Below are 24,666 nucleotides of genomic sequence, written 5' to 3'. Positions count from 1 at the left end.
ATCTCAAAATTTAGTTTTAAATTATCTCCTTCATGTGCCCAAAATAACAAGAAACTTGTTATCTGTAGAACGTTTTTCTAAGGATAATGGAGTCTATTTTGAGTTTCATCCTAATATGTGCTATGTTAAGCAGCAGGGAACGGGAAAAATTCTTCATCAAGGAACGAGCAGTGATGGGCTATATAAGATTGACCTTAGTAGCAGAAAAAAGGAAGCACAACTTGGAGAAAGACATACTATTGGGCAGTGGCACAAAAGACTTGGTCACCCTTCATTTTCCATTGTTAAGAAGGTTTTGAACAAGTATGATTTGTCTTATTATGATGATTGTTTAAATTATTTGTGTGAAGCTTGTCAAAAGGCTAAGAGTCATAAACTTCCATTTAATGCTATTTCAAGTAAGGTGAACCGCCCGCTTGAACTCATTTATTCTGATGTATGGGGTCCAGCCCCAGTGGAGAGTGTGAATGGTTTTAAGTACTATGTGATTTTTATGGATGCGTTTTCAAGATATACTTGGATTTATTTGATGAAAAAAAAATCAGATGTCAGTCATGTTTTTAAAGCTTTCAAGGCACTTTCTGAAAATCTCACTGGGCACAAGATAAAATATTTTCACTCAGATTGAGGAGGAGAATTTCAAGGGCTTCAATCATATCTTGTCGATAATGGGATTGGACATAGAATATCATGTCCTCATACCCCTGAACAAAATGGAGCAGCTGAAAGGAGACATAAACATATTGTTGAAACAGGTTTATCTCTAATGGCAGAAGGTAATATTCCTAAGAACTTTTGGTCATATGCTTTTTGTACTGCTGTATATTTGATTAACCGAATGCCAACCAAGATTCTTGATTTTGCTTCTCCTTTGGAAAAATTGTTCAAAGAGAAACCTGACTATGGCTTCCTCAAAATCTTTGGATGTGAATGATTTCCTTGTTTAAGAGCTTATCAGAAAAATAAATTAGATTACCGTTCTGAAAGATGTGTTTTCTTGGGTTATGCTCCTCAACATAAAGGATATTATTGTTTGGGTGTACGAACCCGTAAAATCTATATTTCGAGACATGTCCAATTTAATGAGAAAAAATTTCCTTTTATTGATACTCAAGAAACTAGAACTCAAGATCTAGAAACTCAAAACCAAGCTATAATTTTAACCTCCCCTCATGAATATCAGTTATCAAACCCTACAATACCATCATCTAGTACCTCCACAACTTCAGAGGAACCCTTACTTCAGTCTGAAACAAATAGTGAATCTCAACCTAAAACTCTTGAAAATGAGGAGCCTACCCAATCCAATGAAAATGAACCAAATCAAGAACGAGTCCATCCTATGACTATTAGATCTCAAGTGGGAATCTTCAAACCTAATTCTAAATACAATGAGTTCCATACATATTTTTCTAGCAAACACTCTCTTCCAAGAGCTCTTGTCTCCACTCTTCTTGAAGACAAAGAACCCTCAAGTTTCAAGGAAGCATATGAAGATGAAAATTGGAGGAAGGCCATGCAAGAAGAATATGATGCTCTTATTCGAAACAATACTTGGAAACTTGTTCCAAAGAAAGAAGCCAAATACATTGTAGGATGTAAATGGGTGTTCAAAATCAAGCGAAAGGCAGATGGATCATTGGAAAGATACAAGGCTAGACTCGTCGCCAAGGGATATAGTCAAAAAGAAGGAATTGACTATACTGAAACCTTCAGCCCTGTTGTGAAGCCTACTACAATTCGGACAGTATTGACTATTTCTATTAGTCACAAATGGAAAATACATCAGTTGGATATTCAAAATGCATTCCTATATGGATCTATTTCAGAAGAAGTTTATACGGCTCAACCACCCGGATTTCAAAATCATTCTTTCCCAAATCATGTATGCAAGCTTGAACGTGCTTTATATGGTTTAAAACAGGCTCCTAGGGCATGGTTTGCCCGTCTTAGTCTATTCCTCCAAAATCTTGGTTTTAAAGGGGCTCAAACAGATTCATCTCTTTTTATTTTGAGAAAAAGAGAAATACTTCTATATGTTTTGGTATACGTGGATGACATGATCATAACAGGAAGCTCACCAGAATATATTCATAAAATTATTTGTCAATTCAAAAGTGAGTTCGCCATTAAAGATCTGGGTGAGCTTCATTTTTTTTTGGGCATAGATGCAAAAAGAATTGACAATAAGCTAATATTGTCTCAAAGGAAGTATATATTCGAGCTTCTCAAAAGAACAAATATGCTTGGAACTAAGGGAGTTTCAACTCTCATGGCATGCTCCCCTGCTTTATCTGCTCAAACTGGATCAAATTTTTATGATCCAACTCTTTATCGCAGCATTGTTGGCGCTCTTCAATACTCTACTGTGACTCGTCCAGACATCTCTTATGCTGTCAACAAAGTTTGTCAATACATGCATCATCCTACTGATGCCCATTGGGATGCCGTAAAGAGAATCCTAAGATATTTAAAGCACACTATTGATTATGGCCTTGTTATTAAACCTAGTTCAGTTTTAAATATTAATGCTTACAGTGATGCAGATTGGGCAGGATGTCTTGATGATAGACGCTCTACAGGTGGATATGCAGTGTTTATTGGATCCAATCTAGTTTCATGGAGTGCTAAAAGTAGTCAGTTGTCTCTCGTTCTAGCACTGAGGCTGAGTATCGATCCATTGCCAATACTACTGCTGAAATCATGTGGTTACAATTTTTATTAAAAGAACTTTGTGTTGATCAATCACAACCTCCCATATTATGGTGCGACAACATCGGCGCAGCCTATCTTGCAGCTCATCCTGTGTATCATAGTCGCAGCAAACACATAGAGATTGACCTTCATTTTGTTCGAGAAAAATTGGCTAAAGGAGATTTGAAAATTCAGTACATCTCTTCCAAAGATCAGGTTGCTGATATTTTAACTAAGCCACTTAGTAAGCAGCACCATTATCAAATAATTAACAAGCTCAATCTCATTGTTGGAGCATTGAGCTTGCGGGGGGATGTTAACAGAAACACCAAGAAGGCTCTCAATGTGTATTACTTGGGAGATGAAAAGTCATATCTCTTGAGAGATGAAAAGTCATGTCTGTTGGAAGATGAAAAGTCATGTCTCTTAGGAAATGAAAAGACATGTCTCTTGAGAGATGAAAAGTCATGTCTCTTGAGAGATGAAAAGTCATGTCTCTTGAGGGATGAAAAGTCATGTATGTTGAAAGATGAAAAGTCATGTCTCTTGGGAACTAGAGACCCCTTATGTAACTCCTCTATATAAATGAGCCTCTCCACCAAAGGAAGGCAAGCAAGAAATGATAGACTAGTGGACGTAGGCCTATTGGCTGAACCACTTTAAAAATTTTTGTCCCTTTAATTATTTCTTCATTTTGATTTCTTACAGAAGTACATAAAGTCATAAATCCACCAACGTTAATGTTGACCCCGTATTATCCACGATAAGGCTATATATCCACAGGATGGTTTATTCAATGACTTTGACGGTTGATGACAACTACAATAGAGTCATGCATGGTGGTTTTCTTATATTGTAAACTGCTAGCCGCCTAGACCTTTTAGTAGTAAAAATGAGATTTTCTTCTTGCTATTTGTATTCATGGGAGGAGAGGAAAAGATAGGCATGGGGATGCACTCGATGGCCAAGGAAAATTTCTGTTATACAAAGAATATTGCATAAATTTAAACGACATAAAAAAACACAGCCAAAAATCTAAAAGATAAGTACGAGAGATTTCTTTTGCCTTCAAAAGAATTGTATCTTTTCAACACTAACCATCGATTGGGTGTAGATGTCATCACAACCACACTTGAGATTGAAATTTATTAATTTTTCCACTGGGACGCTTTTGGTAAATGCATCTGAAAGATCATTTTTACTTTTAACGAATGGGGTCTCTGTCTCCTTGTTTTGAAACTTCGCTCGCGCATGATGACAACTAGTCTCAATATGATTCGTTTTTTTCATAGAAAAAAAGATTTTTATTGTTACATCCAATGTTGTTAATCCTGCTGATGCCAAGCAATGCATTGAACTTGTGGTGTGAAGTGATGCACAATGCAGCGATGTGATGCATAAACATCAAGTCCAAAATTTTGAAATTATCATTAAGAATGTAATTAAAAAGGTAAAAACGGTTTGAAAAACTAAATTATCTGAAAAACTACCTATGCATATTTTTTTTTATAAATTGAAACTAACTATACAAATATGATTTCTACTTGAAAAACCTAAGATAAAAAATATGTTTCTTCAAAGTTTGTTAGGATTTCATGAAAATTCAAAAACCAATAGTCCAAAGCTTTTTTTCACTTGTTAGCTCATATGCACATGTCTTGATTCTCAATTCACAAAAATTGAGAAATGAGAAATAAAAGAGTTTAATATATAAAATTACAAACATATACTTAATAACAGATGAAATCAAGTTGACAAGTCCTGTTCTTTAGAATAAGTTTCATGCTACATAATATCAAATTTAGATGTCTAATACAATACAGAGGAACGGGAAAGCACGTGATATCTTGGATAACAGACAATAATGGCCAGCGGCCAATTTGCCATTCTTGTCGGTGGACATCAACCATCCAATTGGAAGGGAGGAGGAGAGAAAGATAAGAGAGAGATAGAAATACTCATCGAAACTGGATGAAATCATCATTGAAGGTCACACAATTGTTGCTGGATGGTTTTCTAAACAGCAAGGGTGCGTTAATGCCATTGCTGGATGGATGGACAATGGAAAATCCCTTGTGTAAGCTGAAAATCTTTTCTATATAATGCATTGGAGCGAGAGTGTGTGGTTTATGTATATTGACCCGCTTTTCTTAAATCACCACAATCAACCAAAATCTTGCATGCACCAGATGCACATAATCATGCTGTGTGCATACGATGATGTTTAGACCCACCAATGGCAGTATATGACATTGTTTCTCATAGTGTCACCATGGTTCTGCCAACACGTGGTCTTTAATGATGCATTTCTCTCCATCTCACTGATAGTTCAATCAACATGTGATCTTCAGCGATCCCATCCGCAATGTGGCACTCACATGCTATTTATGACTCGGATGCAATTTGTCTTGGCAACACTGATGGTTGTGATGGGTGTACCAAATCAAGGTACAGAAGTGATGGCTCATCCAAAGATATGCCATTGCTAGCCAAGTTAATAATAGAGGTTTTACTGTTCCAATTATGATAAGATGAATATATTGGACTCATATTCCACCGTCGCCTTAAATATTTTATTTCATTTTATTTCACAACCAGGAATATGTCCTTCAAGTGGCAGACCAGTAAATGGGTCAGTCTCCTAAGGGACTGTTTGACAGTAGTCTCAATTTTAATGCCAAATAGCACCTAAAAGATGCCCTGTTCGAGCCGTTACTGCCATATTCAATACTGAACGTTACTGATCATAAATGTCATAGTAGACTATGTAGTACTTTCTAGAGCAATCACCCAATTCAAAATAAGCTCTTATGGTCCATGAAGCTCTTTTTTGCTAGTTTTCCCCTCCCCTTTATCTTTAACATAAGTTAATTGCTAGGTTAATCTTTGATGTCTTGTTGGTGATGAATGATTATTGTGGGCTGAAAAAAAAACAACCTTATTTCATGCATGCACTTATTGTGGGATTTCTTGTTTCTTATATATATATATATATATATGACTGGTGGTTGCAATGATAATTGAGAAGATGTCTCCACTCAAGGTTTTCCAGGCATCCTCTTCATGAACCTTGTTTTCTTTTACAACAACCATTGTTTACTTAATGATATTTCTTTGCAGTCCAAAAGGATAGAAGATTTCAACCACATCGTCAGGGATGTACTTCTTTTTACTTTAACTTTCCTCAAAAGGTCCTCCATGGCTTCTTGGTGTTTAGCTGTGGCGGAGCAAAAAAAAATTCACTGGAATTACGCACTTGGCACATGTTTAAAAACATTTGGAATTACGAACTTGGCAATTACGAGGACATTTAAGTGGTGTTTCACAAGTGTTAACTAAAATATCTTGATTTTTCATCCCATCAACAAAGAGGACATTTGGAATTACGAACTTGGCAATTACACTGAAATAAGTGTTCATTTGAGAGTTTACCAATACTCGGTTCATTTAGAGTGCAATATATAGCAAAGCTAGTTTGGAGGAAGTAAGGCTGCACACCAGCCGAGTCGAGTTCAAGTTGGGCCAGCTTGAGCTCGACTCATAAGACTAGAGCTCGATAGAACAAGCTGAAGCTTGAGTCGAGGATACAACATCAAACTTGGACTCGACTCGTTTAACTCATTTATGTTAAGCAAGTTTCATTTTGTTTAACTCTTAATTCATTTAACTCATTAACTTGTTCAGTTTCTACTTGTTTAACTACTTTCTCATTATAATTTAACACCCATTATGTAGTTGAGCCTAGTCGGGTTTTAAGAAATACCAACATGTAAATAAATAAAATTTATTTGTAGTATCAATATAAAAATAAGAATTTTTTGTAGGTTGTCCACATGGTGCCCCACAACTGCCTTCGCCCCCAGGTTATGGGAGTCCTCTCTCCCAACAATTTGCATCGGGAGTTTCAAGCCACACATGAGCACACAAAGACAACACATTTATGTGATTCGACCCAATGTTGACCTATATTATCCAAGGGAAACATCCACGGGGAACATGTTGAGCCTCATACTGGCTTACTCAATGCCTGTGATGGTTTATTGGTGAATACGATAGTGTCATGCCTGATTATCTTTTATTTGGTAGATTGCGAGCCCTTTATGGTAGAAACAAAGGACGAAAAAATAAGGCACTGAGAAACAAGTGATTGGCCAGAAAAAATTTTGTAATAAAAAAAATATTGTATAAATTTAGGTGATATCCGGAACCACATCCACACTTCCTGAAAGATAGGCATGAGAAGTTTCATCTGAATTGTACCTTTCAACACCATCCATTACATGCAATTGATATTTTTTGAATTTTTCTGTCGGCGAACTTTGGGTCAATGAATTTGAAAAATGATTTTGTTTTAATCAAATGGGGTCTCCATCTCCTTCGACTTTATTCTGCACATAATGGCAATGAGTATTGACGTCTTTCGCTTTCTCTTGTAAAATTTGATTTGCTATGTTATCACTACAAGCAATCACTGGTGCTGAAAAAAAAGGAATCTGCAGGCAATTCGTGGGACAATACCAATGTATTACTGTTGCCACATGGCTCCTTATGGTGCACGCAGACCATCTTTGGCCTTTTGTGATGCTATCTTCTATGGCGTCTCAGTCACGCACCAATTAAATTTTCAGATCTACACAAAAAGTGGTGATAAGTCGGGTTCGATCCACAAACAAGAAGATCTCAGATAATCATGATCCAAAACAAAAATGGATAAGATATAAATTTCCTTTATTACTCAAACAAAAAAAAAATTATGCAAAGTCACACGAGGAAGACAATCCAATGCACAAAATAAATATACCCTAAAGTACTTTGACTACTCTGCTAATATCCGCACTTTACCTCTTCAATGTACATGAATCTTGGAAGAGGCGCAAAATAAGTGGCTAAAGCAAGAAAAAAATAAGTCAGTAAACTACAACCAAAACAAATAATAACAATAAACCTATTCTAATTGGTAGATATTAAAGAAAATAAGGTAACTAATGAAATTCCTAAAATGCCCCTATGATTGTATGGAAAGGCTTTCTCAACAAGTTTCTGAAAATGGGGAACTTAGGATGGCAATTGGCGCTCAAATCCAGCAAAATAGGGCTTGTTTGAAAGCTAACTTAGGAGGCAGAGCTTCTCCTTTCAGTAGCATGTTTAAGCCAAAGAATTGTTTTCACACAAATAGACCAAGATTCGAAGGCTAGACTATTACGAACGTGTTGATTCAATTACGAAAAGCTGTTCAAGAAGGGACATAACCAACTACTAAAACTCTTGTTTCAATGACCTTTGATGGGATCAGACTTGACTTATTCAAATTAAAGTTGACTCTTTCTCAACAGGGCACTATAGTGGAACTGTCACAAATCCATCTCTTGCCAACATCTCTGCATTTGTCCAATACAAACCTCCATATGCAGCTCCATCATAGCTTGAAATTGATCAGTCCTTATTCTATCAAATAATGTCTTAACATTTGCACATCATTTGCAAGTCTGCTTTCTTTCCCCAAAGAAGTTAACCCTTAATGACCTATTAGACTTTTGATATAGGTAACTTAGTACCCTTAATGACCTACTAGACTTTTGATATAGGTAACTTAGTACCCTTAATGACCTACTAGACTTTTGATATAGGTAACTTTGTACCCTTAATGACCTACTAGACTTTTGATATAGGTAACTTAGTTCGTCTTGCTGAGTTCTATCCTAAAGACTTTCCTGGAATATGCATGAAAAGACTTAGATATCAAAATTACATATCAAAGATATGAAGACCTTATGGAGTTTTCACATTTAAATTCTTTGGTAGAACTTGCACAAATAATTATAACAACAAGAAAGCATATAGCAGTTCATTTGGTGTATTTGCTGATCAAGTTGACACTAACTTTATCAATTGCAACAAAAAGTGTTGAAAATATTCTCAGCCATGATAATATCAAAACTTGGTTTCGTAACAAAATGAGAGATGATGAGTCAATGATGCTTTGATTACTTACATTGAGAAGGATACATTTGACAACACCATTGATGAAACAATCATGCTTTGTTTCCAGAATATGAAACATCAACTGGGCTGAATGTGAGTTTATTTGCAATTATAGTTATATGTTTTGCTTTTTTGAAGCCAATGATAAATTTGTACAGAACTATAGCCATTTGATTTGATTTTTGGGCCAATTTTAATTCTATAATTGAACTATAACTATTTGATTTGTTTTTTTGGGTCCAATTGTAAAGCTGTACAAAACTATAACTATTTGTTTTGTTTTGGGAGCCAACTATAAATATGTGTAGACCTACAGTCTTTTTCATTTGATTTACTTTTTGGGACTAATTGTAAATTTGTACAAAAGTATAGTTATTAAATTTACTTTTTGAAGCTAATTATAAATTTATTCATAACTATAGTCATTTGTTTTGTTTTTTGAAGCCAATTGTAAATTTGTTCATAATTATGAATATTTGATTTGCTTTTTAAGTTATAGTTCTTTTAATTTATACGTTTTTTATTCACTATATATTTAGTGCCTCTTGGTCAAAAGTTTATGGCACCGCCCCTGGCTGAAGGCTAAGAGAGTAGCAAATATACAATAATATCCATAATAACTGTGAATCATTTGAAGTACTTTTAGGCAAGTAGGCGATGGATGATATGATAAGTTTAATTAATAATTCATAACGGGCAACAAAACTCAGCATTTTGCCTAATTTTAAATATACTAAGACTTAATAATCATAAGAGACGCTTGTCAGCTGCTGACTTGATGAGCAGCATGAAGGTCGGATCTAATAATAGTTTATTCTCAACCAGCAATTGTGTTAGGTAGACTCTGGACGTCAGATTTTAATAAAAAGGTAACTTCCAGTAACCTACGCCGTATTAACCATGGTTATGATAGTCCTTTTCTCTTTTGAAGGTTTGGTCATTGTTAGAAAATCCCTTCTCCTTTCCAAGATTTTCAATTGTATCGTCTTCCCTCTATCTAACCTACCACAGTTCAAATAGGTGAAAATCAATTCTTAATATATTTTTTTCAAAACATAAAAATAATAGTTCCGGCTGATTTCCTTCACCACAGGTTAAGGAATAACACATTAGTTCTACAACTGATCATAGCTGAATCTTAATTCAAGTTGGATAAATCCTACAAACGGCAGATTTGATTCCAGGCAGCTCCAAGTTTACTTATAAAAAATGAAGTCTAAATGTAATTCCAAACCCTAAAATCTGACTAAGCCCAATCTGATAAAAAGTTGGACGCAACCCAAATTTAAACCTTTTTTGCCCCATTTTTACCAACCAATCTTCAGATATCTATGATCTGACACTATTCTTTTTGCAAGAATTTGATGAAAACAAGGGAACCCAAGCTGGCAAAAGATGGTGGGATGTCTCAGCCTCCTTATTTGACAGAAGACTTGATAGAGTTTAGAAAAAGGACGAACTACAATATAATTGAGAATGACTTGTGCAGCTACTTACAAATCAAACTTTCAACGATGTAAATTTTCTCTTTGAATATAATGTGCTGTTTGTGGTTGTTACAGAAGAATAAGGTGAAAGTCAAATTTAGGAGTATGCATTGAGTGTTGACCAAAGAGTCACTGTAAATAGAAGGAAAATGTTTTTTTTTTCCTGAGCTATAACCCTTAGAGTATTAATCATTTTTAGAATGGTCCTTTCTTTTACAAGATTTCAAATTTTATATCCTCTTCCTCTTCCAAGGTTTAACCATTTTTATAATCCTCTCCTTTCCAAGATTTTCCGGCATATCCTCTTCCTTATTATCTTCCTTCTACCTACAATGAGAGTTCAAATAGCTGAAAGTCAATTGTTAATTTATCATTTTTTAAAAAACCTAAATAGATACTTTACTTATTCGTATGCGAGTTTTAGTTTTCTCCTCCTATAAAATTCTAGCGGCATGTCAAAAAGCATATTTTAATCTTATGTTTTTAAGTATCAACATCAAAATAAGTAGAAGTTAAGTAGAACTTTACTTATGGAAACAAGATTGAATTTAAAATTGGGAAGATAATAGACATTTTGCACCATAAGGTTAGGAGATAACTGGACTTGTCCAATATGAGTAGCTGAAACTAGTTCATTGTCAGGTAGTCTAACAGGAAATGAGGACTGAAAAAGTGACACATTGATCATAATGTTCAATGACACACATACAATCACTTGTGCCGTTGTCCAAAATCCAAGTACCAGAAGAGTGAACAGACATAGCTACAGAACTACACTGGGCAGATGAGCGATCTTTAAGAAGTTTGATATGATTGTATTTTTCTATTGTAAAGAAAGGTGCAGAATCTTTATTGAGATCTTTGTTTATTGCAGCAGAAGTTGAAGCTATAGATTGAGGTTTTTCACCAAAGTGGTCATCAGAAGACAAGTAGGGAGCACATTTCACATACCTTTCATTGCCATCTTTAGTATTTGAAAAATATCCATTTACTTTGAAATATCTCTCTTTGGTATGCCTTGAAATTTTGCAATAGTTGCAATAATATTGAGATTTTTTTGTTGTTTCAGCCTTTAACAAGCTTGAGATCCCTACCAATAGTGGGCAAACCAACATTCTCAACTGGATTGCTCATCACTCATGCCTCTCTCTGCTTTTCTTCTTGAAGTACAAGAGAGTAAACCTTGGAAATTGAAGGCAATGGGTGACACAATAGAATTTATCTTATAAAACTAGTGAATGTGCCATTCAGTCTCGTTAGAAATTTAATAACACGATCCTCTTGCAACCACTTTGCCATGAGTTTCATACCACCACAAGAGCACTCAGGTAGAGGCTCATAAGAGCATAGTTTATCCTACAACGATTTGATTTTAATATAGTATGCAACAACAGTCATGATGTTTTCTGATAGACGAGAAGTAACATATTGTAATTGGTATTTTCATGGTGCTACCCCTTGAGTGAACCATTCTCTAAGTTCAATCCACACATCTATGGCAGAAGTAGCATAAATCACACTACCCATAATCTCACAAGAAATAGAATTGAGAATCCAAGAAAATACCATATGATTTCAGTGTCTCCAAGTCATAAACTCTGGTGTAGCGATGCTTGGTTGGTGAAGACTTCCATCCACAAACCCTAGCTTGTTTTTGGCAGACAATGCCATAGTCATTTTATGGCTCCATATAAGGTAGTTATCTTCAATCAAGAGTTGTGAAACCAGAACAACTTTAGGATTGTCATAATGATGCAAGTAATAAGGGTTGGAAGAATCCACCTAGTTGACATGTCCGAGAGACTCTGATCCTACATGCAGTGTTCCACCATTGGGATAAGAATATCACCCAGCAAGTCGTGGACATTACTCTGATACCATGTACAAAAATTGAGTCCAACTACATGAAGAGTAGAAAGAATAGAAACTAGAGTACGAGCGCATACGTATTTCATTTCTCAACACTTATTTATAGTTATAATAAGGGGACAATGTGCAAAGAAAGCAAGAAAAATAATTAACGAATTTTATGAATTAATAATTTCACATTCTTGAACAGCCTCAAATGTTCTCTGTAACATAATTGTCCTTCACCACTTTCATGCTGAGTTATTTTTCCTGTTTGGAGCTTATAATAAAAATATCCTTGTGGACCATGATGACTCATACAATGAAACTCGTGCATCAACCTTTCACAATAAAAAGGATCCATACTATTTTATGCCAGCTCGCTTCTTCGTGCCTAAAAAAAATTTCCACTCTAGGACAAATAAAGAAGAGAAATTAAGTCAGTTTCTGCAATCTTGTAAAGCAGACATCCGATATTGGGGCACTGTAATCTGTTAAGAAATTGGCAATCCTTGACACAAGTAGGATGGGATTTGATAAGAATATGAAAGATGTAATGTACTGTTCTCTTTTTGTCTCAAATCATTGGGAAACTACACAACTGAACTCTTTTGCTCATTGTTCTTCTCAAATCATTTTCCTCTTCTTACAAGCAACTTATGCTCGATCGAATGCTCCTATCATTCTGCAAAAGGTCTAACTAATTTGCTGTGTCCCCCGATAGAACAATTCATGATTACTGCTCTTTTCTACTATATTCCTCCTGTATTTCCTACACACAAAGAAGGATCTGTATGCATAGATGCATTAGAAATACTTGAGCTATCATTTTCGTTATTCTTCCATGATGATCGATTGGTTCAGTTCAGTTCCCCACCCCGTAAGAGTATGATAAAATTTTGCTTTCATGGGGTTTTTAAATAATTGTTGCCGTCCAATTAGTTTACTCGAGTTGTGTCATCCACAATTTTTCAAATACTTCAAGAAATTCATCTACCATGTTAAGAAAGTTTGTAAGTTGGACCATTTATTTTCCGGTTTCTCAAGTTCATTTCACACTTTCTTCTATTTTGGACAGACCTGTGTTTGGTAGCCTCAAATCTTAAATCCGATTTCCAGATTAAATGCCTCTTACATGAGACCTACAGTATAAACAAATACCGTATCTAACCAACAAGTAAGAAAGAGGATATAAGACACTCATCGCAAAAACCATAGATTTGATGTTGGACAATGTCTGACATCAGCTCTCCATATCTAAGATTCCCAATGATCTCAAATAAACTTCAATATTAAATATGAGATATACAAAACATTACTGAGAAACGGTTTGGTAGTAATACATTGTTAATTTCCATAAAAATGCGACAAATTCATAAAACACTTGTTTCATTAATGTGCCCAATTTTTTTTTGACCTATTCATCAGTAAGTTAGATTCAGTCAAATTTATTAAGGATATGGTAATAGCCTTTCTTAATTTAAGCACGAGTCTAGACACAAATTGAAATATAGTGTGCACAATGATGTACACTGAAATTTTAAAGAATTATATTGGATGGATAATTGTCCCAACAGGCATGGGCCTTTCGAAGTAATGTCTCAGCCTCCGAACTTGACATAAAGTCAAAATAATTGTAAAAAAATTGTCCAGTTGCTTAAAATCGAACTACTTGATCTGAAAATTTTAGCCGTACACATGTGATTCTTGATTTCAAACAGGAAAATGGAAACATAGAAGGATGCGAGGCCTGACAATCAAATGTTATTGATTTTTTTTTTTTTGCAAGATATAATGGGCATATGAAGGGTGATTTTACATCATGAATCTGAGCTATTCTAGTGTTCTATGAACTAAGATTAGATCCATAGGAACGACCTCCAATTATATATTTTAAATAACGTTCATCATCACATCCTGTAATAGCTCATGCTTTAGAGTTCAACTAATACATCAAATATATATATGAGGGAGCTCAAAATTGGACAGTTGGAGAACCATACGACCAATCATAACTACTTTGTATGGAGATTCACGGATTACTTCTCTAACTTTGAGATAAAAGGCTGTTTTCTGGTTAGGAAGCGATGATATACTGACCAGATACCTTATTTTGGAAAAGAAAAAAAAAAACTTCAAGAGATCCTCTGTGTGGGACACTTGAAATAAAAGCATCCACATGTCGACAAGATAATAAATAATAAAAAATAAAGCAGTGTTAGGAAACTGAAAACAACATCCATTTACAAATAAGATTACAAGGAGAAGGGCTCCGGCACACAGGAGACACACAGATTCTCTCTCTCACATCTCTCAACCATGGATTCCTCCGCAGAGTTGATAGCCGAAGTCCCTGGATTCATTCGGCTCCATAAGGACGGCTGGGTAGAGAGGCTGAACGGCAACGAGAGGGTCCCTCCCTCCACCGACCATCATCCTACCGGCATCTCCTCCAAGGACTTCCTCATCGACCCTGAGACTGGCCTCTCCGCCCGCCACTACCTCCCCCCACTTTCCAGCAACCACCACCGCCGCCCACTGTTAATCTACTTCCATGGTGGTGGCTTCCTCATCGAGTCTGCCTTTTCCCCTCTCTACCACAACTACGTCAACTCCCTTGTCGCCGAGTCGGGGGCCATCGCCGTCTCCGTCGAGTACCGCCTAGCTCCGGAGCATCCCGTTCCCGCTTGCCACCACGACTGGTGGGCGGCCTTCCAGTGGGTGGTGCGTCAGACTGGACCAGGCACGGAGCCGTGGATCGCCGATCATGCCGACCTCGGCCGCATTGTGCTCGCCGCCTCGCCGGCGACAGCGCGGGTGCCAACCTCGTCCACCACGTAGCCATGGGAGCCGGGGGCGCGTCTGCAGTTCATGGATCGGGTCCGCCCATCGAAGACCTGGTGAAGATCCACGGGATCATTCTGGTCCACCCGTACTTCTGGTCGTCAACTCGCCTCGACGGCGAGTTGCCGGAGTCGGCAGAACTTGTGGAGTTGATATGGAAGTTGGCGTGCCCTGCGAGCCCTGGAGTCGACGACCCCATTATGAATCCACTAGCGGTTGGCTCGCCGTCCCTCTCTGGCCTGGGGTGCCGGCGCGTCTTGGTAGCCATTGCCGGAAAGGACTTCCTGCGGTGCCGCGGCCGGTGGCTCTACGAAGCATTGACTGCTAACGGTTGGAAGGGGGAGGCGGAGGTGGAGGACGTGGAAGGGGAGGAACACGTTTTTCATCTGTTCAGGCCAGAGAATGAGAAGGCGAAGTTGCTGCTCAAGCGATTTGCTTCTTTCATCAACGGTGGTTGATACCATCCTGGTCGTCCATTATAGATTGATGAGTTTCAGGTTCCCTTTGTTCGTACCAAAAGCCAAAAGCTTCACTTCCAACCAAACGTCTGCCATCGTCGTCTTCGAGAGAAGGAGAAAAAATCAGAACATTGGCAATAAGTTGGACGGAATCCGACAAAATTTCTTTTCCTTTTTGCTTTACATCTTTTTGCAGATTCACGGATGCCACATATAGGACAAAGTGTCTAAGTGAATGATGTGATCTTCTTCAGTGTATGCTTAATTTTGTGTTTGTTTGTGGTTGACGTAAAGAAAGAAGAAATTAAATAAAAGTTACATTTAGTAGTATGCATCAAATGTTGACAAAGGGGCGCTGTGAATAATTTTCTAAAATTTCGTACACTTGAAACGAATACAGTTCATGAGATAAACTGTTTGGCGTAACGTGTGCATGATGTAGCGATTTCCTGTTGAAAGTAATTACAAAGTTGATGGGCCATCAGCACCGGCAGCTACAACTATAAACTATAGTTTCAAAATTTTTAAAATGTTTCAAGTAAAATTTTTTAGTTCTTTTTTATACATTAAAACTAAAATTTTTGAAACTTACATGTAGTTTAAAATTTTTAAAATTCTTCAAAAAGTTACTATAGTTTTTTGTGATAGATTCATAGAATAGTAACAAACTATTTTCACTACCAAACAAGGTCAAGATGTTCGATTGTTGAACATTCAAGCCATTGAATCCTCATTTAGTTGGATGAGTTTAACCCTTAATTATTTATTGGACAAGATAGCAAACAACTAAAGTGACACAAATCACTAAGAATTAATTGTTAGGGAGCACTATGCATTCCACATTCTTCTACATGTTATACCCAACATTCACGTTTTGTCTCCATGGTTTACCCAAAATTTTGGTGGGCCATCATATTTGACATTTAAGACAACGGACTTTTGGTATAGTAGAAAACCAGTACAGGTTCCAACAGAGTGGGAGCTTCCTCTTGTCACCTTAGTTTACAGGGTTTGCTTTTAGTATTTTATAGTGCCGTCCCTGTTACACTTTAGATTGCACATTAACAACCCTTTTTTTGTAGCATAAAAGGTTGATGCTTCTTGACACTTGAAATAGAGATTAGCCACCTACTAGCCATGACTCCAAACTATTGCACTAAACCCTCTTAATAACATATGGTAAGAAAACTGTACACCACAAACAAACCAAATAAACTGTCCTAATAACAATGAGTTTTAACAGTCCAAGAATTAGGTTTCGGGTGTGGAGTCGATTTTAAAATCGTGCTTATATTGAATTTCCATAAAAGAAAGTCGATAAAAAGCGATCCATATGCATTTGGTCGACTTTGAATAAGATTATCCCGCTGGTCGTGTTCTTCCCTTTTCCAGCAGCAGCTCATGCTTTTCAATGCACAATGCTTGTTTTCTGGCTCAATGTAGTTTGCTTTTAATCGTTTTGGATGGAGTTTAAAATATTCTAGAACGTCATTTGAATGGAAACACAATATTGTTCCGGCTGGTCAGTTTATTGGCAACTACTTATTACTGCATTTTCCAAAATTGAAAGTCCTTTTTGTCGATGATTTACGGTGTAAATAAATCAGATTTTTGGTCATTTGTTTAGTTAATGCATCTTAGTTAGAAAATTATTTTTAAGACATTTTTCAAAAAAAATCTTTTGTTTTTTTGGTCTTTGTTTCTTTTGTTTTTTTTTTTTTTCAGTCTCTTTACGTTGTTTAGCACATCGTTAGAAAAGGAAAGCCTGTTTTAGCAGTCATTTGCTTCCTTAACACACCTTACTTAGAAATTAATTTTTTAAAATAACTTTAATATTTCATTCGATCGTAGGGTTTTACTATACATAAGCTCTTGTGATTGTGAGTTTAACTCCTTTTGTCCGATACCGTAATTGTAACTTAATTGTGCTTTATTGATATATTTATTTTTTAATTCTCCTTTTCCAAACTTTTTCTTTACTTTTATAAATGTTTTACACTTAGCCAATTTGGAGAATGAAAATTACGCTTCATCAATGTTGTGAGGCCTACACCTTGCCTCACGACGGACGTAACGCCTAACCTCGCTTCATCACCTTTTAAAACTTAATCTCATTCTCCATGTCAACATGAGACCCGAGGGTGAACATGCAATTCATGGATTGGGCTAGCTGGTTGAAGAGCCAGTGAAGATCCAACACATCATTCTAGTGCACCCGCACTTGTGGTGAATCTGGTGATCGTCTCACGATGCTAGAGACAGCAGTAGTCATAGTTTGTTGATAGGCGGATCCAGATTTTTTTCATGAGAACGGCCAAATTAAAGATTCTAAATGTTTGTTGTGTACATAAAATAGTAGATTGAAAATGTTTGTGCCGCAAACTCTATTCTCCAGTTGATTCTTTGTGTCCCCCCAAGTTGGCTGCTGTTTTCCTACTATCTGTAATTTACATAAATATGAAAGAGGAATTGCATGAGACTCCATCTTAGACTCGCATTTTGTTGCTAATAGTGGGTTTAGAGCTTAGGTTTGATTGAACCTAGCATTGTTGTGTAAGGTGGTGATTGTTGGTGAAGGCTAAACAATTCAGTGCAAAGTTAAACATGTCTATGCATAAACCATTTGACAAAATTCTTGAGAGAACTTCTTTTACTATGGCAAATGACATGACAATTTTGATTTTTTCCAATCACTGATACCAATTTTTAATGGGAATAATTACGTGTTTGGGCACATAAAATGAGGATTTTGTTTTTGTCATTAAAATTTTTTGGATTTCATTGAGAAAAGCTGCATGGGAAATGCTGGTTGCTCGTACTTAAAGGACAATGGAGCAAGAAATTGAAGGCCTGGTCTGTTTTTCAAAAGCTGGGACTATCTTTTCTCATATTGGTCGTGCTATCTTAAACGAAGCTCAGATTATTCTCAAGTAAGAATATTGCTGTGGTAAAAAGGTGACCAACATAAAACTGTAAATCCTTAATGGAGACTTTAAGACATGGTTTAAGAGGCCACGAGAGTAATCAAAAATCAGTTTTAATTAAGGGTGTGTTTGCCTCACTGCGGATCTAATTACCAGGATTTCAAATCCGCAGATTTTGGGAAAATTATAGTAAAGAAACGGTATTTGAAAAAATTTTGAGAAGCTTACCGCCCAGGTTTTGATCATGTGGTTAATGTTAAATAAGAATCTAAAGATCTAACCAATTATTTTAATATTGAGCTATAAGGTAGTCTAGCCCATGAAAAAAAAAAGAACAGGTCAACTATTAAAAGTGCAAAACAAGCATTCCAAGCTGAAGTAAAGTTGCATAATTCTAGCAAGGAGGAAGTAAAGTTGCATAATTCTAGCAAGGAGGAAACAATGCTAGATGAAATGATGTAGGGTCGAGGTGGCTACTATGAACATGGATGGGGAGGATATATAAGACTGGTAAAGCCATAAAGTAATAAAAGGTAAAACCATAACAACATGTATTGTGGCATTTGCAAAAGGACTGGACACATCTAGAAAAAGAACAAGCCAATCTACTAAAACAAAAAGTAGAAGATGGTAATTGCTCCCTGTTATGTACCCCGACTCTTTAGAGCTTCTCCTCCACAACAGGTTATTTTAGAGCACTCCAATCCTTCAGGTGAGAAGCCTGGACCTCAATCTTATTTTCTTCCTTGAGGCCTCTAATACACCACATAGTTCCATTCCTCTCATAGTCGCCCAGTAGTATCTTTGTCTCTATCCGCTCAATATTATTAATCACATCTCTTCAACCCTAATTCCAGTTCTCTTGAGCATGAGACTGTGAGTAAGCGATGCCCTAATACATGGGGATGTCAGTGTATCGATTTGAATTAGATACACCTTTAACAATATCCGCTTTTTCAGATATTTACACATTTGGGTTTAAATTCTGATTCAAATAAGAACAACTAAAAGTCATATATTTATCCGAACTTAGAAATCCATTTCACAATTTGAATCTATTTTTTGCATTCATATCCGAATCCAAATCCAAATTTTGAACCTAATTTGGCCGATTTCAAAATGTATGAGCATTAGATATTTGATATTTGTCTAAAAATAAGTCTGGCTTGAGTCTGTATTCGAATCTGAATCTAAATATAATCGAATGTCATTTTTTAAATCTGAATCCGTTCCAATTTCTTAATATGCTTTCTAGATAACCAAATGTTTTAAACATCTATGATTTGTAAATATTTGATATGTCTCACCATGTAAATAATTCCTTCATATAGATAACCAAATGTTTTAAGCATCTATGATTTGTAAATATTTGATATGTCTCACCATATAAATAATTCCTTCATATAGATAACCAAATGTTTTAAGCATCTATGATTTGTAAATATTTGATATGTCTCACCATATAAATAATTCATTCATATTTTAATTGTAAAGACACTGGCTATCGATTCATGATTATATGTAGGATAGTTTGCCTCGGAACGATGTCTTACTATTGTCATCGGGCCACTTAAGTATGCTTAAGTTAGATTTCGAAAGTAGTCAAATTTAATAAGGAAGATGGCAATACCCTTTATTAACCTAAGTACGAGTATAGACATAAATTGATATAATATGCACGATAATGTAAACTGAATTTTTTTAAAAAATTATATTCAATTGTCCCAACAGTCGAAGTAATGTGTCAGCGTCCAAATTTGACAGAAGACGTGACAGGGTTCAGAAAAAGGACGAAAGTCAAAATAATTGTAAAAAAAAAATTGTTCAGCTGTTCAAAAGCAAACTATTTGATCTGAAAAATTTAGCCGCACACGTCCTGATTTAAAAAAGGAAAATGGAAACCCACGAGGATCCAAGACCCGACGATCAAATGACACTGAATTTTTCTTTTCTTTGGTTCCATGAACTAAGATTAGATCCGTAGATTCCAATTATAGATTTTAAATAACGTTCATCGTCACATCCTATAATAGTTCACGTTTTTGAGTTCAAAATAATCTTTCCAATATGTATATGACGAAGCTTCAAAGAGCCAGTGAAGTAGTCAAATATGTAAAGAAGTTTCAAGATTAGGTTAGAGGAAGTGATATATGCGTAAATTAAATTGATAACTAAAACTTTCGTATATGCTATGATTCTCAAAGCCAAAAAAGAAAAGCTCTTTATGAGGTGTTTAGCAGCATTAATGATCTATGAATCTATCTTAAAAATTATAGTGCATTTATGAAACAATTATTAAACATTTCAAAATCTATTTTTTTTTTTTTTGTAAAATGTTGAGACGACATCAACAATAAATTACTATTACCAAACACTCCCCTAAAACACTAGCCAAGAGTGTGGGACACTACAATACAATAGACCTGAGCATTGGGCCAGGTCGAGCCGGGTCAACCTGTTTAGTGAACGTTGTTAACGACCTGAAGTTGGATCAGGTTGACATGCTACCTGCCGACTATTAATGGGCCAGGTCGGGCAGGGTATTGGACATACTCAACCACATCCGAGTTTCGGCCCTGCTCGACCCGTTTTTTAACTGCAGGACCGGGCTGGGTCGGGACGGGCCGGGTTGGGTCAGGCCGGCCGGGCACTGTTTTTAATCTCATGTGCATCATGTGCATATGTAATTTTAAATGTTGAACGTCTTTTGAAAGAACCTCTTTGGCTCACGCTTTGTCCTCCCTTTTCATTTTTAGATTTCATTTGAGCCTCACTTTTGAGGAGTCTTGATCAAATCAGTGGATGTAATATTTGCTCTAACATTCCTCAACAGAGTGAGGTCTGTATCAAAAGAACATTAAAAAAAGAAATATGATGGTCGCAGTTCAACAACTTCAGCCACAACAAGCAAATTCAACTTCAACCATTCAAAATTATACAACCAAACTGTAGCACTAGCAGCCACCAAGAAACATCTAAAGCCAGTATCGCCATCATGATCATCATTGATCAATTAGCCATCACTCTTGACTAACATTAGTTACCAGATCACAACAGAAACTAAAATTGCTAAAACCATAAACATAAAAAGAGAGTTTGGAAATCAAAGTAAACATCTTGACATCTTGAGAGTCCGTCGACAATCTTGAATGTCCATTTGCAATTTAACATGAAAAAGAAATGTTAATAAAAATTAACAAGTGCTTGTTTGCAATCATACATGTAAGTGTGGAGAGAGAGAGCAAGCAACTAGGTCAAGTAAAAAGCATACACGTTCTTATAACCAGAGAACTCTCCACTAAGTTTTCCAATGTTGTTTGGACCCCCTCTTCTTTTTCCATCCAAATGCACCCAAGAACTAAGATCAAACAGGGAGATACAACAACAACTATTTGAATTAGACTAAGCAATATAAACAGAGATAGAACTCTCTCGCGCACTATCATTTGTTTTACAATTTCGAGATGGAAAATATAGACGCTTAAGCATATTCTTTTAATAGTTAGCCAAAAACAGAATTGTGCCATATTTAGGCAAGATAGAACAAGAGTTGTGTCTGTGTATGATGTCAGCTACCATCAAGAGAATGTAATGTAGCAAACAAGAGGAGATAAACATAATAATCAAGTTGGTGATATTTCAGGAGTTGCATAACACGCGTGAGAAAACCAGAGTAAAAAAATCTGATGTATCAAGAAAAAGAACAAAGCCAATCAAATGGAACGTCTGAATTTAAACCATCAATTTTAATAATTCTAAATCAAAAGAGATCACTTGTATACCTGCTCACCGTGAAGATGAAAATCAATAGCCTCCTACTAGAACCACTGGAGGGGAAATAGACTCGGTGACGACTGACAATCGAACCCCAGCACTTCCGGTGGTGGACCGGAGGTCGACGGCGGCGGTGGCGGACTCGTGGTGTGGCGACGGTGGCGATGGCTCAACACGCAAAGATCTTTTCTTTCCAACAAAAAAACAAAAAAGGAAAAGTCAAAACTTGAAAGCCCAAATGCCTTTGGTAAAAAGTTAAAAAGTGGAGACTCAAAACTAGCTAACGGGCCCCATGGGTCAAGTAGGTTAACCTGAACCCAACCCAGCCCGTTATGATGTCGGGGCCGAACAGAGAGTTAAATCATGGACACTAGGGTAAAAAACAGGCCGGGCCCTGGCCTGAATCCGACTGGGTACGCCAGCGGCCGCTGGGCCCAATAAATAAAAGCATCCCCATATGAACACCTAGAAAAAATGAAACGGTGATAGGTAAGTAAACTGAAAACAAAACACCCATTTATGGTAAGGAGAAAGGCTACACACTCGGCACCGACGCACTCTCTCTGGAGCATGGATTCCTCCGCAGAGTTGATAGGCGAAGTCCCTGGATTCATTCGGCTCTATCAGGACGGCCGGGTAGAGAGGCTGAATGGCAACCAGAGGGTCCCTCCCTCCACCGACCATCATACCACCGGCGTCTCCTCCAAAGACGTCCTCATCGACCCTGAGACTGGCCTCTCCGCCCGCCTCTACCTCCCCCCACTTTCCGGCAACCATCACCGCCGCCCACTCTTAATCTACTTCCATGGTGGTGGCTTCTTCATGGGGTCTGCCTTTTCTCCTCTCTTCCACAACTACCTCAACTCCCTCGTCGCGGAGACGGGGGCCGTTGCAGTCTCCGTCGAGTACCGCCTAGCTCCGGAACATCCCGCCCCAATTTGCCACCACGATTGCTGGGCCGCCTTCCAGTGGGTGGCGCGCCAGACTGGACCAGGCACCGAGCCATGGGTCGCCGATCATGCCGACCTTGGCCGCATCGTGCTCGCCGGCGACAGCGCCGGTGCCAACCTCGTCCACCATGTAGCCATGAGAGCCGGCGGCGCATCTGCAGTTCATGGATCGGGTCCGCCCATCGAAGACCCGGTGAAGACCCAGGGGATCCTTCTGGTCCATCCGTACTTCTCGTCGTCGACTCTCCTGGAGGGCGAGTTGCCTGAGTCGGCAGCACATGTAGAGTTGATATGGAAGTTGGCGTGCCCTGCCAGCCCTGGAGTCGACGACCCCATTATGAATCCGCTAGCGGTTGGCTCGCCGTTCCTCAATGGGCTGGGGTGCCGGCGCGTCTTGGTTTCCATCGCCGGAAATGACTTCCTGCGGGGCCGCGGCCGGTGGTTCTTTGAAGCCTTGACTGCTAGCGGTTGGAAGGGGGAGGCGGAGGTGGAAGGGAAGGAACACGTCTTCCATCTGTTCAGGCCAGAGGACGAGAAGGCGAAGTTGCTGCTCAAGCGATTTGCTTTGTTCATCAAGGGTGATTGACGCCATCCTAGTCGTCCATTACAGATTGTGAGCCATCATCGTCTTCTAGAAGGAGAGAAAAATCAGAACATTGGCAATAAGTTGGACGGAATCCAACAAAATTTCTTACAAAAGAGAATACTACTAGATATTTTCTTTTCCTATTTGCTTTACATGTTTCTGGAGATCACGGCCGCCACAAATTGGTCAAAGTGTCACGGTCACTATAATGTGATCTTTATGTGTTTACATATTTAATTCGTGTTTGTTTGTGGTTGACATAATGAAATAAGAAATTAAATGAAAGTTATTGACAAAGGTGTCGTGAACAATGTTCTAAAATTTTATACACTTCCTAAATTTCATGAATTTCACAATTTTCATTAATTTTATTAGTTTGAGAAATTTCCTGACTTTTATAAGCTTCAAAGATTTTCAGTGTGGAAAATACGTTCCCAGTAAATGTCGCCCATGTGGTGTTTGTTCCCCAGCATGATGCCTCTCTCACTATAAAGAGGAGGATTCATTGCGAAGTAGCATTTTGAAGGTTCTACTTTGTATCGAACTAATCTAACTAATATGCATATATCATCTCTTACCTATGTAGACAGGAAAATGACTCAGGGGTGGAGCGATGATTTTTTTTAGGAGCGGACCAAACAATCCAATAAACTTTTTCAGGTAGGACCAAACTAAACCCAAATCCAAAAAATACATTACACAACTATAATTTTTTTAATTTTTTTAATATAATTTTTTTTTCAATTAGCTGGGTTGAGGCCATGGCCGAGGTGGGTCTCCTGCCTCCGCCCCTAAAATGACCTCAAGGTAGGCCCTCCATTCCATTCAAGTCAAGTCGCATTTTAGATCTCTGCTCTAATGCCAGGAACCGCGTTATTAAAATGTTTGACAATAAGAACAGTTTGTTACTATTTCATGAATTTGCCTCTAAATAAAGGTGATTGACTTGTTAAATATTCTATGAATTTTACCTCTGCATTAAGGTAGATTCATGGAGGACTTATTCTAGTGTTCCATGAATCAAAATTCATGAAAGAATAATAAACAGCCCCAAAGAGCCGAATTAGGTTTTACCCAATCCTTTGTCCGATCAGTAACACATTGTTACTGTCTTATAAA

At 37.4% G+C, this 24,666-nt stretch overlaps 1 protein-coding gene and 1 pseudogene across 1 annotated transcript; both read left to right on the top strand.

Moving 5' to 3' along the window:
• The first annotated feature begins 14,295 nt into the window (after positions 1-14,295).
• On the top strand, positions 14,296-15,403 carry LOC116263159 (probable carboxylesterase 2; annotated as a pseudogene).
• A 7,078-nt stretch (positions 15,404-22,481) lies between these two features.
• LOC116261866 (probable carboxylesterase 2) lies at positions 22,482-23,844 on the top strand. Its single transcript, XM_031640776.2, has one exon. It carries the CDS (start codon positions 22,531-22,533, stop codon positions 23,545-23,547), a length of 1,017 nt encoding a protein of 338 aa, XP_031496636.1. The 5' UTR covers positions 22,482-22,530; the 3' UTR covers positions 23,548-23,844.
• The last annotated feature ends 822 nt before the right edge of the window (positions 23,845-24,666 follow it).

This window comes from Nymphaea colorata, chromosome 10 (genome assembly GCF_008831285.2).
Source record: "Nymphaea colorata isolate Beijing-Zhang1983 chromosome 10, ASM883128v2, whole genome shotgun sequence".
In the NCBI taxonomy this organism is placed as follows: Eukaryota; Viridiplantae; Streptophyta; class Magnoliopsida; order Nymphaeales; family Nymphaeaceae; genus Nymphaea; species Nymphaea colorata.
This window is presented reverse-complemented; position numbering and strand designations above follow the sequence as displayed.

Coding starts and splice junctions, on each gene's coding strand:
- LOC116261866 (XM_031640776.2), top strand. CDS start 22,531: ATGGTAAGGAGAAAGGCTACACACTCGGCACCGACGCACTCTCTCTGG.